Source organism: Pleurodeles waltl, chromosome 9, assembly GCF_031143425.1.
Source record: "Pleurodeles waltl isolate 20211129_DDA chromosome 9, aPleWal1.hap1.20221129, whole genome shotgun sequence".
In the NCBI taxonomy this organism is placed as follows: Eukaryota; Metazoa; Chordata; class Amphibia; order Caudata; family Salamandridae; genus Pleurodeles; species Pleurodeles waltl.
Window position 1 is genome coordinate 319720329 of NC_090448.1, and position 13011 is coordinate 319733339.

The 13011-nt window shown below is 43.2% G+C and overlaps 1 protein-coding gene across 3 annotated transcripts in view; it reads right to left on the reverse strand.

Annotated features, from left to right (window-relative positions):
• Positions 1 to 1346: 1346 nt before the first annotated feature.
• The window catches only part of CAMKV (CaM kinase like vesicle associated), a 483421-nt gene continuing 471756 nt past the window's right edge, over positions 1347 to 13011 (reverse strand). For 2 of the 3 annotated variants that reach the window (XM_069206830.1, XM_069206829.1), the window contains exons 11-12: positions 12258 to 12345; positions 3193 to 5701 (exon numbers count right to left, since the gene is read on the reverse strand). In XM_069206830.1, coding sequence (XP_069062931.1) covers positions 5426 to 5701; positions 12258 to 12345 — 364 coding nt within the window. In that variant the 3' untranslated portion in view covers positions 3193 to 5425. Of the gene's footprint in view, positions 5702 to 12257; positions 12346 to 13011 lie in introns of all 3 variants that reach the window. The other variant, XM_069206828.1, reaches the window with a different exon arrangement.

Here is a 13011-nt window from a genome sequence, read left to right on the forward strand (position 1 = left end):
ACGCGTCTAACGCCAAAGTATAAATATGGCGTTAGTTTTGCGCCGAATTTGCGTCGAAAAAAACGACGCAAATTCGGCGCAAACGGAGTATAAATACGGGCCTAAGTATCTTAACAGTAGGCTATTTTATTGCGAAAGGTGGTGAAAAAAATGAAAACTGAACAGGTAATTTTGACTCTTTGAAATCTTAAAACAGCCAATACAAGAGGAATTCACTTCAAGCAATTTAGATCTTTCTAAGCAAACCTATTTGATTACGAAAGCAGACTGAAGTAGAACTACCCTGTTATAAAAATATGTAGGTAATCTTATATAACCTCTTATTGAACTACCAGCTCTTGGCTTGTCAAAAATCTTCAAAACAGGAGCAAATAACCAGTTCTTTTCTCTGAGAAAGGTGGCCATCCTGGATGCAGTCCAGTCCAGTGAAACGTACCAAACCCCAAAGCCCGCAAAACAAGAAAAGTTGTGCTGGGTGGAGCCTGCGCCATAGAAGGCCATAAAGTGAGTGTTGCCAAGCAACGTCAGGTATGATGGGACAAACAGATACAATATAATGTTTCAATTGTTTACTGTCCCCAGCAGACTAGAATAGCTGCTGTTTTACAAACAGAAAAGTCCTAAAGCTTTATTTCCTACCCCAAGAACATGGTGCTGCCTTTGCAATCTCAGTTCAGGAGTAGCAACAGCAGTATCCGGGTTAGCAAGGACCCCTAAATGTCTTCCATTAAAAATTGCTTATTATGACAAAATGCCACTTCATATTGATACCTAATACAGTACTTATGAAGGATCAATATAGCTTTATAGCTGCTGCAGAGGGCTATATCAGTTGTTGATGGACGTGAACCCAAGTTATAGTCCTGAGCCACAGGCAAAGGCTTATAGAAAGGGTGAGGGACTTTAACAACAGGTATAGCTCAAGACAGAAGGGGTATTAGGCTATTAGAGAATTCAACCCATTAAAGAATAGAATGTTCTGAATAAAAAAGGTAGAAACAGAAAGACAAACATTGGACTGATGGAGTAGAATGCTTATACAAGACACTATAAGCCCAGAGCCACTCTGTTTCCTTAAGTGGTGTTCTCAACATTCCAGTGTTCTAATTAGAGATGAAGCACTAGTCATGAACTAAAACTCACTGCATATATAGGAACAACATAAGAGGTTCTGCTTTCAACAGATATACTAATACATTAGGGACTACAAAATATAATTTCTATTAATTTCCATCTTTATTTCCTCTTGGGCCCTCTTTTGTACTTTTTGTATTTTTAAGAAGTGCTAGAGCCATCAGTGGATGTTTCAGAGCGCTAGCTTGGTGGCTGCTCTTTTCATTTTACTTCGCAACCGGAGCATTGTGAGATGGTTTGAGTATGATCTTTGACTTCTGAACAGAATTTGTGATATATATAATAAAGTTACTTTTGTCCACCAACCTTTTCCCACTTTCAAAAAGAAAAATTAAATGATGCATCAGACCATCACTTTTTCTCATGCAGAAAGAAACTGTGTTGTGTATCAATAATTTCTATGGGCACAAAATATTCTCAGCTGTACATATATGCTTGTGCGCCTGAGGACTGAGGGCCAGATGTACGTAGCTATTTTCATGTCGCAAACGGCCTGATTTACAGAATTGGGCCGTTTGAGACATGAAAATAACATTTTGGCATGTACCAATGCAATTTTGTTATTCTGTAATCAATTTACCGAATCACTAAATAGGTTTGTGAGTCGCTATTTGGAAGGGAGGTGCTGATGGCGTCCCTTCCAAATAGTGAGTCACAGTGGTATGTAAGATTTGTTTTTGACCGTGAATGCAGTTGCAAAGCAATTGCAGTTACTACCAACTTCAAGTTGGTGATAACCCATTCGCAAACAGTAAGGGGTCCCCACACGACCCCTTCCGATTTGTGAATGGAAGCTAAAATATTTTTTCAGAGCAGGAACTGGTCCCACAGACCACTCACTGCCCATTCTGAAAAACTGAAAGGAAAACTTTATGGAAAACGGGCTGCATTTTAAAAAAAAAATGCTTTATTTAAAAAGCATTGACACAGACATGGTGGTCTGCTGTCCCCAGCAGGCCACCTTCCCTGTGACTGCAGCCATTCCCATTGGGGTCACAAATTGTGACCTACTTCATGAATATTGATGAGTTAGGTAATTTGCGACCCCATTGAGAATAGCTAAATGTGTCTTTGACACATTAGTACATTTCATTTTGGCAGTCTCTAATTGTGAGTTGCAAAAAATTGCAATTAGAGACTCGCAAAATGAATTGGTCGTACATCTGGCCCTAATACTCTTATGTACTGCAGCACTGCATTATGTAATGCATTACACTAGTTGCTTCCTTTCAGAACTGTCTCTAAACCATATGAATGTATGTGGTACATGTGTGTGGTATTGGTAGAATTTGACCCTAGTCGAAAGGCAGCAGAGTGCTGTACCGGGGTAAAGGTAAAGATAAAGTCAACCAGTTATTGGCGGGATAGCTGGGTTCTGAGAGAGGACATTACCTATTATTGCGTTGTGATGTAGTGTTCTTTAAAAAGGTGTGTCTGAAGCTCACTCTTGAATTCCAGAATATTTGGGCAGTTGTGAATGGTTTTGGGGCATAATTTCAGACCGTGGGTGTATAGATGGAGATGACATGTTGCCTTTTTTGTCTTTTAAGCACTTTTTTGCTTCCCGTGTACTGAAGATGAGCTTGCGAGTCATTTATACACACACACACACACATATGTGTGTGTGTGTATATACGAGAAAGGTTGATTGATTAAAATGTATCAATTGTGCCATATTATCTCAGGTCATGAACTCCCTCCTCCCACTTGCCACAAACCCTATATACGAAGAATCATTTATTCATTCTGCTGACTGCCTAGCTGTGGTCCATAAAACTGCATTGAAATGACACAAGTGAAATATTGAAATTGTATGTTATTATTTCTAAAATGACACCCTCCTTACATCCATAAAATGAATTATGAGAGATAACACTACATATTTACGTACCTTCACCTGTGCCAGGCATGGATATGGGTACTTATCTACGACTGCCTCAGTGAGACGTAAAGAACAGGACGTAAGAGGTGAGGGTTGTGGGAAATCATACTGCGATGGATTAGAGGTTCCCACATATGTATAGGCTAATAGAGACCAAATGATGCTGGTCAAAGTCACTGCAACCGGCAATTGTTTTTATTTTCTACCTTTTCTTTTCTTTTTTTGCACATTTGTTGGTTGATTATAAAAAAAATTCAGTGAGTGGCTGTGACTTACTTTTGATTTTCTGGGAGAAAGCATGGAATTTGAATATGACAAGGCCAATGTAGTGTACGTGATATTTCAGGTTTTTCATGAAATCCCATGACGTGATTGACCAACAGTCACACTCTTACCTGTTCGGCAGCTTTCTGCTTGCTTCTGGCAGCTATGGTTAGGGCAGTGAAAATAACAGAAAGTAAACACGGCTCGTGGAGCCCTCTCCTGCTACTGCTTTAATCTACACTAGACCAAGGATGTGAAGTTCAGTGCCAGGGGTGTCACTGGAGCAGGCAGGGGTGGCCAGTTCTAACCCTGGATTAACTGATTGATATAGGGGAGTAAGTGACATATTCTCAGAAAGATTTGGGAATCAAAACCTCTGAGTAATTGTCATCAGTGATGCTCTGTACTTTTGGATGGCAGACTGAAAAATGAAGGCGAACAGGTGTGCCAATGTTCCTACAAGGCTGCCAGTAAGTTACCCACCACATGGCTTGCATTCCCTAGTGCAATGGCTTCCTGCCCAGTACACCATTCAACTGACTGCCCCTAAAATGGTGGGAAGCTTCCATTAATTTGCAAAACGAATGTCGTGATTTGATAGTATTTGCCACCTATATACACTAGGGCCATGCACTTGACCCAATTATAGGTTTGTAGCTTTCGCTTCATGCCAATCTTAGACAATACCCTTTGGGCACAACACGCCATTGCCAAATTAGTTCTCCCAGACTATCAAATTACAGGAATTTCTTGGGCAGCGAGAAATATTTAGCACTGTAATTGCTCCTAAAAGCCCCACCTCCTGGCCAAATTCAGACAACAGGAAATTTAATTTAACTACGCATTCAATATAGAGACCATAGAGACAAGATGGCTGCCACATTTAACTACAACTCACAGTGACTTCAGCGTCTTAATCTTGCTTCTCTGCCTGTGCCACTAGGCAGTCTAGTGGAACAAGCGTGGTGTCACATATTAACAAATATAAACACAAAAAGGCCAACTTGTCCAACTATCAATGTATGTGCAATTTGAAGGGTTAGGATTATGATATGACAAACAAATAAAGCAACAGGAACCCAAGCATTTATCCCTTACAGATAAAGCAAAAGTTTTTACAAATATAATTTTAACATACCAATACAAGAGAGCCACAGGAAATAACACGTTCACTTTCTGGACCTGAAATAAAAGCTTTACAATTGGAGAGTGTACCTCAACAGATATAGATTTCAACTGACAGACAAAAGATAACGTTCCTGCAAGGAATTCAACACAGGATCCCACTCTCAAAACATTAAATAGAATATGTACATATTTCAGTATTCAATGTGATAAACAAAATTCCAAAGAATAAAGACGTGTACTCCTGATATGTTCTATATAATCTCAACCAATAAATTATTCCATTCTCAATATCCTCAAACTAACCGCGGAGAAAAAAACAAACTGTCTCCCAGATATATTCTCTAAGATAAAAATAGCTCATCCTGCAATATTTTCCCTTTACCTAAGGATTTAAGGATTCATGTCTCATTTTGTTCAACTACGACTGTAGATTAAATAGGTTATCCTGCAATACTGATGTCTCCCCAAAAAACAAAAAAGAGATATAACTGGTGTATCTGCCAACATTTTCAACAGATTCGCCCAGGCAGCATTCAATGTCTGATAATCGATTAAACACGGGATACAGATATCATTTACAAAGGGCCCATTGGTTTGAAAGCCAAACGATAGGTGGAAAAGGAAAAAGCATTCAAAGTCATCACTTGCAGATACAAATTTGGTGGCCACGCCCCATGTCTTTGAACATTTGTCTGCCTCCATTTTCGAAAGTACTATGGCCTGTAGCAAACAAAATGCCAATCCTCTAGCAATCTTCTCATGGTAGATAGAGTGCTTAAAACAGTTCAAAAGGTGACAGAGTGAGGACAGAATGAAACACAGGTTGCACAGAGCATCGGCTTCTGCAATAGGTGGAGTGGCGAGTTATACAACTGCAACTCCGCTCAATAAATGCCACTGCCATGCCGACAACTGTATTTACAACAAAAGTTGGTTGGTTCCTTTACCCCACCACAATCCCTTCCCTCACAGACATCCTTTTCCATCTCCAACCGTCCCAATCCACATTTTGTTCCTTCAGCCGGTCTCTTCCAGCCTGCTCTCTGTTGCTGGTGCTGGGGCTGAAGGGGTCTCCTCCTCTTCGCCATTGTATGTAGGCAGAGCATCAGCAACTTCATCTGGTTGGGCCAAGGGGGCCTCTTCTTTTGGGGCATTGACTGGAGGGATGGGGTTAGCAATTAAAGCTGTTGTAGAGGCTGGAGGTGTGCTGTCTGTCGGCTGGTTTGGGTGCCCTGGTTCCGCTTGCTCTGTAGCTCGCAGCCTCTTCATGATTGTGGTGACCCTCACTGCTTTCTGAGGGAAAGAACCCAGACATTTAATTAATCTAGTGCATGTTAATGTATAAACTGTGCAATAAGTCCCTTAAATACCCTCTACTGGTATGCTTGAAGAACTTAATTTAGAATGCATCACAAATGGATCTATTTTGTAGTTGTAAATACTTCGTAAAATCATCTCAGTGTTACATCTCATAAATGCATAAGGATGCTATTCTCCATGGCTGAACACTCTCTGGAAACTGTGGCAGCTGCCCATCAGGGGTGCCAAGCCTCACAAACTACTTGATCAACATATTACAAATAATGCATGAAAATGAACAACCAACAGGTTGTATGTTTATGTGTTACTGTTGAAATATGTTTACAGTGAAAGACGGATCCAATGGTTATGTTGGTTGTATTGCATGTTTGTCAGGGGAATTCTGGGAAGCTCTTAACTCACATAGCAACAGGCATGCCATCTAACATAGAATCAGTAGGCTTGTGAACCATCTGTCTCTGACTAAGCAGAAGTAATGATTAGGAGTGGGTGACAAAATATTACTTGTAGATGTAGAATAGGAAGAATTTCGCAGACTCCACTTTATGCTTGTAATGGGACGTTCATGCAAAATTCTACTGATCGCCGCATAGTGGAATTTATTTCCTTCTGCGCCTCCAAAACATAATTTTTTCAATGTGGCAGGTGCAACCATTCGTGGTCAGAAGGCTACTGCTCAAGCTGAAAATCTACTCAAGTTGCAGCAAAATCATCTTGAATAGTTGCACCCTCTGGCACACTGCTTGATGCCATTTGCACTGATTTTTCAGCACGAAACACGCTCCCCACTCTAAATCACATTGCAAGAAGTGCAATGTGCCTATTTCTGCCCTTTGGTGGAATTCTGCAGAATCTCACTGAGCTTTTTTGTAACGCCATAGAATTCAGTTGAGTCAAATTCTGGGAGTTTCGCCCACCCTTAGTCATGATAAAGCTGTGTGGGATCAATTACAGAATAAGTATTCACCTTTAGTCCTCTACTTTCTTCTGATTTAGAGGAGACTCATTGACCTCATTGAAACATACAGAATGTGTCACTCATGACAGCTTCCCCTTGCTTGTTGTAAAAATTACATACTTTTTGAAGAACTGGAGACAGAAGATTTAGAGCTCGGCGCCAAGGAGCTGGGAGGTGCATGCAAAGGAGGGCGATATGCCATGTCACATGATAAGTGCAAGCAGCGCTGCCCTCCGGATTTCAAGTCCCCATCTGCCAGCATTTCCATGGTGGTTTACACCACAGTGGAAAAGCTGGCGGAATGAAGGTGCCTCAATGTTAAGGCCCTCTTCTCCGCAGGGCCGGCGGGCAGAAACTCTGTTTCCGCCCGCCAGCCCTGCAGTGAACTTGGAATAGGGCCGGCGATGTTCTGGCCGCACTAGCGGTCAGGTGGCGGGATGAGTTTAGCGGGCGGCCTCTGACGCCCGCCAAACTCAGAAAGACCACCTGAGTGTACGCTGAACATTATGGTGGCTATTACAGGATAATAATGAAACATCTGTGTCATAATGTGAGTATTCTTGGCAATATGATGGCTATCTGTGTGTTTTTGTGGCACATCATTCTCACTATTGGCAACCGCAGCACAATAGAGAGCTGTAGGAAGTTGGCTCTGTATGTGCTATTTCAAAGTAAGGAATAGCATGCACAGAGTCCAAGGGTTCCCCTTAGAGGTAAAATAGTGGTAAAAAGAGATAATACTAATGCTCTATTTTGTGGTAGTGTGGTCGAGCAGTAGGCTTATCCAAGGAGTAGTGTTAAGCATTTGTTGTACATACACATAGACAATAAATGAGGTACACACACTCAGAGACAAATCCAGCCAATAGGTTTTGTATAGAAAAATATATTTTCTTAGTTTATTTTAAGAACCACAGGTTCAAATTTAACATGTAATATCTTGTTTGAAAGGTATTGCAGGTAAGTACATTAGGAACTTTGAATCATTTCAATTGCATGTATACTTTTCAAGTTATTCACAAATAGCTATTTTAAAAGTGGACACTGCAATTTTCACAGTTCCTGGGGGAGGTAAGTTTTTGTTAGTTTTACCAGGTAAGTAAGACACTTACAGGGTTCAGTTCTGGGTCCAAGGTAGCCCACCGTTGGGGGTTCAGAGCAACCCCAAAGTTACCACACCAGCAGCTCAGGGCCGGTCAGGTGCAGAGTTCAAAGTGGTGCCCAAAACGCATAGGCTTCAATGGAGAGAAGGGGGTGCCCCGGTTCCAGTCTGCCAGCAGGTAAGTACCCGCGTCTTCGGAGGGCAGACCAGGGGGGTTTTGTAGGGCACCGGGGGGGACACAAGCCCACACAGAAATTTCACCCTCAGCGGCGCGGGGCGGCCGGGTGCAGTGTTAGAACAAGCGTCGGGTTCGCAATGGAAGTCAATGAGAGATCAAGGGATCTCTTCAGCGCTGCAGGCAGGCAAGGGGGGGCTTCCTCGGGGAAACCTCCACTTGGGCAAGGGAGAGGGACTCCTGGGGGTCACTTCTGCAGTGAAAGTCCGGTCCTTCAGGTCCTGGGGGCTGCGGGTGCAGGGTCTTTTCCAGGCGTCGGGACTTAGGTTTCAGAGAGTCGCGGTCAGGGGAAGCCTCGGGATTCCCTCTGCAGGCGGCGCTGTGGGGGCTCAGGGGGGACAGGTTTTGGTACTCACAGTCGTAGAGTAGTCCGGGGGTCCTCCCTGAGGTGTTGGTTCTCCACCAGCCGAGTCGGGGTCGCCGGGTGCAGTGTTGCAAGTCTCACGCTTCTTGCGGGGAGATTGCAGGGTTCTTTAAAGCTGCTCCTTTGGATAAAGTTGCAGTCTTTTTGGAGCAGGTCCGCTGTCCTCGGGAGTTTCTTGTCGTCGTCGAAGCAGGGCAGTCCTCAGAGGATTCAGAGGTCGCTGGTCCCTTTGGAAGGCGTTGCTGGAGCAGAGTTCTTTGGAAGGCAGGAGACAGGCTGGTGAGTTTCTGGAGCCAAGGCAGTTGTTGTCTTCTGGTCTTCCTCTGCAGGGGTTTTCAGCTAGCCAGTCCTTCTTCTTGTTGTTGCAGGAATCTCAATCTTTAGGTTCAGGGAAGCCCTTAAATACTAAATTTAAGGGCGTGTTTAGGTCTGGGGGGTTAGTAGCCAATGGCTACTAGCCCTGAGGGTGGGTACACCCTCTTTGTGCCTCCTCCCAAGGGGAGGGGGTCACATCCCTAATCCTATTGGGGGAATCCTCCATCTGCAAGATGGAGGATTTCTAAAAGTTAGAGTCACCTCAGCTCAGGACACCTTAGGGGCTGTCCTGACTGGCCAGTGACTCCTCCTTGTTTTTCTCATTATCTCTCCTGGACTTGCCGCCAAAAGTGGGGGCTGGGTCCAGGAGGCGGGCATCTCCACTAGCTGGAGTGCCCTGGGGCATTGTAACACGAAGCTTGAGCCTTTGAAGCTCACTGCTAGGTGTTACAGTTCCTGCAGGGGGGAGGTGTGAAGCACCTCCACCCAGGGCAGGCTTTGTTTCTGTCCTCAGAGAGCACAAAGGCTCTCACCGCATGAGGTCAGACACTCGTCTCTCAGCAGCAGGCTGGCACAGACCAGTCAGTCCTGCACTGAACAATTGGGTAAAATACAGGGGGTATCTCTAAGATGCCCTCTGTGTGCATTTTTTTTAATAAATCCAACACTGGCATCAGTGTGGGTTTATTATTCTGAGAAGTTTGATACTAAACTTCCCAGTATTCAGTGTAGCCATTATGGAGCTGTGGAGTTCGTTTTTGACAGACTCCCAGCCCATATACTCTTATGGCTACCCTGCACTTACAATGTCTAAGGTTTTGCTTAGACACTGTAGGGGCATAGTGCTCATGCACATATGCCCTCACCTGTGGTATAGTGCACCCTGCCTTAGGGCTGTAAGGCCTACTAGAGGGGTGACTTACCTATGCCACAGGCAGTGGGAGGTTGGCAAGGCACCCTGAGGGGAGTGCCATGTCGACTTAGTCATTTTCTCCCCACCAGCACACACAAGCTGGCAAGCAGTGTGTCTGTGCTGAGTGAGGGGTCCCTAGGGTGGCATAAGACATGCTGCAGCCCTTAGAGACCTTCCCTGGCATCAGGGCCCTTGGTACCAGGGGTACCAGTTACAAGGGACTTACCTAGGTGCCAGGGTTGTGCCAATTGTGGAAACAATGGTACATTTTAGGTGAAAGAACACTGGTGCTGGGGCCTGGTTAGCAGGGTCCCAGCACACTTCTCAGTCAAGTCAGCATCAGTATCAGGCAAAAAGTGGGAGGTAACTGCAACAGGGAGCCATTTCTTTACAAGAGCAATAATAGATATACTGTTGGGATTATTGGTGTTATTGTGTCTATGCATAACAGTGAGCCAACATGTACATTTGTGACAATTCTTAGCAACATTCTGACACCTGGTATAATAATTAATGGCCTGCCATAGCAATATTGTGGCCATTCTTAACATGCTTTTTTTATCCCTGGCATAACTGTGGCCCATGTTTGACTTATCATGGCCATTCCTGACTTATTCTTTATATCTCTGAGAGTAGTCGTGGAACTCCTAGTCAAATGAAGTTCATCCTGGTAACATCCTGGTATTTGATGATTATAAATGAACTTGAAAAGAAGAATCTGTCCATCTGTCTAGTACAATATGCAAGCACCTGATTATAATGACAAGTGCAGATTTGGCCCTAAATGTGCATTCCCTGAAAATTAAAATCAAATACTTTTAGACCCAAATGCTGTACTTCCTCGTTATAATCTTTAAAATGCCAAGATTACATTTTGGGGAAATCAGCTTATTTAACCAAAGGAAACATTTACATTTCATGACCAAATGCCTTTCTTATCAGAAATGACAATGTGATATTTCAGACAAAATTACTGCATTTATAGAAATTAGTTTCAACCTAATATTTGAGTGATGATTCATATTGAGTTTGGGGCACTCATCATCATCACAGTAAACTCAAGAGCAACAGAGATAATAGTAGGAACAGGATTGTGCCACAATACAATTCTAAATGTGCTATTCAAACTCTAAGTGTAAGCACAAGTGACAGAAATGGGACACAAGTCACGTAGTCAAAGCAAGCGGACACCATGATGCTGTGACCAACTAGGAGATAAATATAAGCTTATGATAACACAATGATAGAAACTGAAATGTCCAGTTGCTACAGTAAATGAAAGCTTACTCACGAGTTACTAGCTACTTCAAAGGGCCCAAGCAAATTGTGACCAAACGGATTTAAAACATAATCAAGGGCCGGCTAGAGAAATTCATTACTAGACCTCCAGGGTCATGGTCACGGTCGGACCGCTGCCAAAGTGGCGGTCTGACCGCGACATTATGACCGTGGCAGAGCCACCATGGCCAAACAGCCGACACCACCAGGCTGCCGCCAGCCTCCAGCCTGGCGGTCCCGGCGTTTGGATAACGAGTCCCCATCCGCCAGCCTGTCTATGGCAGTAAACACTGCCATGGAAAGGCTGGCGGTATGGGGCTGTCGGGGGGTCCATGGGGGCCCATGCACAGCCCCATTGTGCATTCCACTGCCCGAATTACGGACAGTGGATTGCACGACAGATGCTGCTGCACCCGCTGCACCTCCACATTGCTCCCAGCTTCATTAGGAAGCGGCTGCAATGTTAAGGCCCTGTTCCCTGCTGGGCCGACCCAGCGGGGAAGCCATAATAAGGCCAGCGAGGTTCAGGCCGCACCTGCCAATGTCATAATGAGGGCCATAGAGTCATTCACACAGTGTGGGAGAAAAGAAGTTGATACTATTGTTTAGGATTTTGACCCATGTAAACGTGGAATACATATGTTTGGCACACCTATAAGGTTAATCAGAATACATATACAAGTGCAGGGCACATATTTATGGGTAGTATAGATATAATATCAATTGTCGAAATGACCAAATAGAAAGAGTTTTTAACCCAAATGACCATAAATATGTGATATATTTTCTGTCTCTACACATCACTACGTGGCACTCTATTTCATTTAATTCAGATTTGTCAGTGCATAATTTATACATGTATATTTGTTCCCTGCGTAGTAATATTTGTTTAGTATTGGGTGCTCTATATTCAAACAGATTTTCAATGATCTTCCAAGAAAATTCTTCGGGTGTATGATGGTGCTCTTTTAAATGGGTTACTAGTTTTGTAGTCAAACACCTTATCTGATACTGACTTTTGTTCCCAGAACCTGATTTTCCAACCACCTATATCTGCTGGCAGCTCCTGAAGTTTGAGTGTGTCATGGTTTTCCTTGGACTACATTTTGTAGGCCAGGAAGAACCACTCACATCACGTGAAACACACTTTCAACCACATACCTCTGAAGGGTCCCCGAAATCAACAAAAAATGGAGTGGAGTGCAGAGGTGTCAAGCACTATGCAAACATTAAAATGCAATACAATATCAATCTGTCAATCAAAAGTTACACAAAAAGCATGACTACTGAGTTGATGGCACAATCAAGAAAAAAACATCAAGATCTTTTCTGCTGAAAACCAGTATCAGATCTTTGGACATTACCTTCCATTTAGCTTTGGCAAAGTTTTTCTCAATCTGAGCACAAACTCCATCCTTTATGTTCTTGTCTGAAGCAGCATTGCCAGAGATCCTGGAAACATATAAAGGAAGAATATCTTATGTCCCCTTGAACATGTCCACAGCTAATGTCCTTGGCAGATCAGGAACCACAAAGTAAAGGAAAATGTTGACATGCGATAGGAAGAGAAAGAGGAAAAGCTCTAGAAGCAAAGTTAGATTCATTTTAAAATCAGGGACTGAGGGTGAGAAGAATGAGGGAGCAGAAGGAGGTAGGAGTGATGGTGATTTGAAAGATGCAAAGTAGGCGCAGAAACAGAACAGGGAAAAATAAATGAACCATCATGAAAGCTTGAGACTCACTAAGCACAGAAAAGACAACAGTGACAAACAATACAACAAAAAACTTAGGTCAGGAGAAATGTAATTTACACTGACGTAATCTCAAGTGTATTATTAGGCATTTAGAGCCATGATTACTGTGCGAAATACCTAAGATTACACCATTTAGGAACATCATACAAATGAGATTTACTTTGAGTAAAAATTCCACCACGGAAGAACAGGAACAACAGAAGCAAACCGGACGCAAGCACCTGTTGTTTGCGCCATGTGCGCCGGACCGTCATTTCGCGTAACAACGTTTGAGAATTTTTTGGACATTTCGTGTAATTTCCACAATGGAAATTAAAGGCGTTTCGCCCATGTTTACTGGAAATACAAATACAGCCTGAGCAAT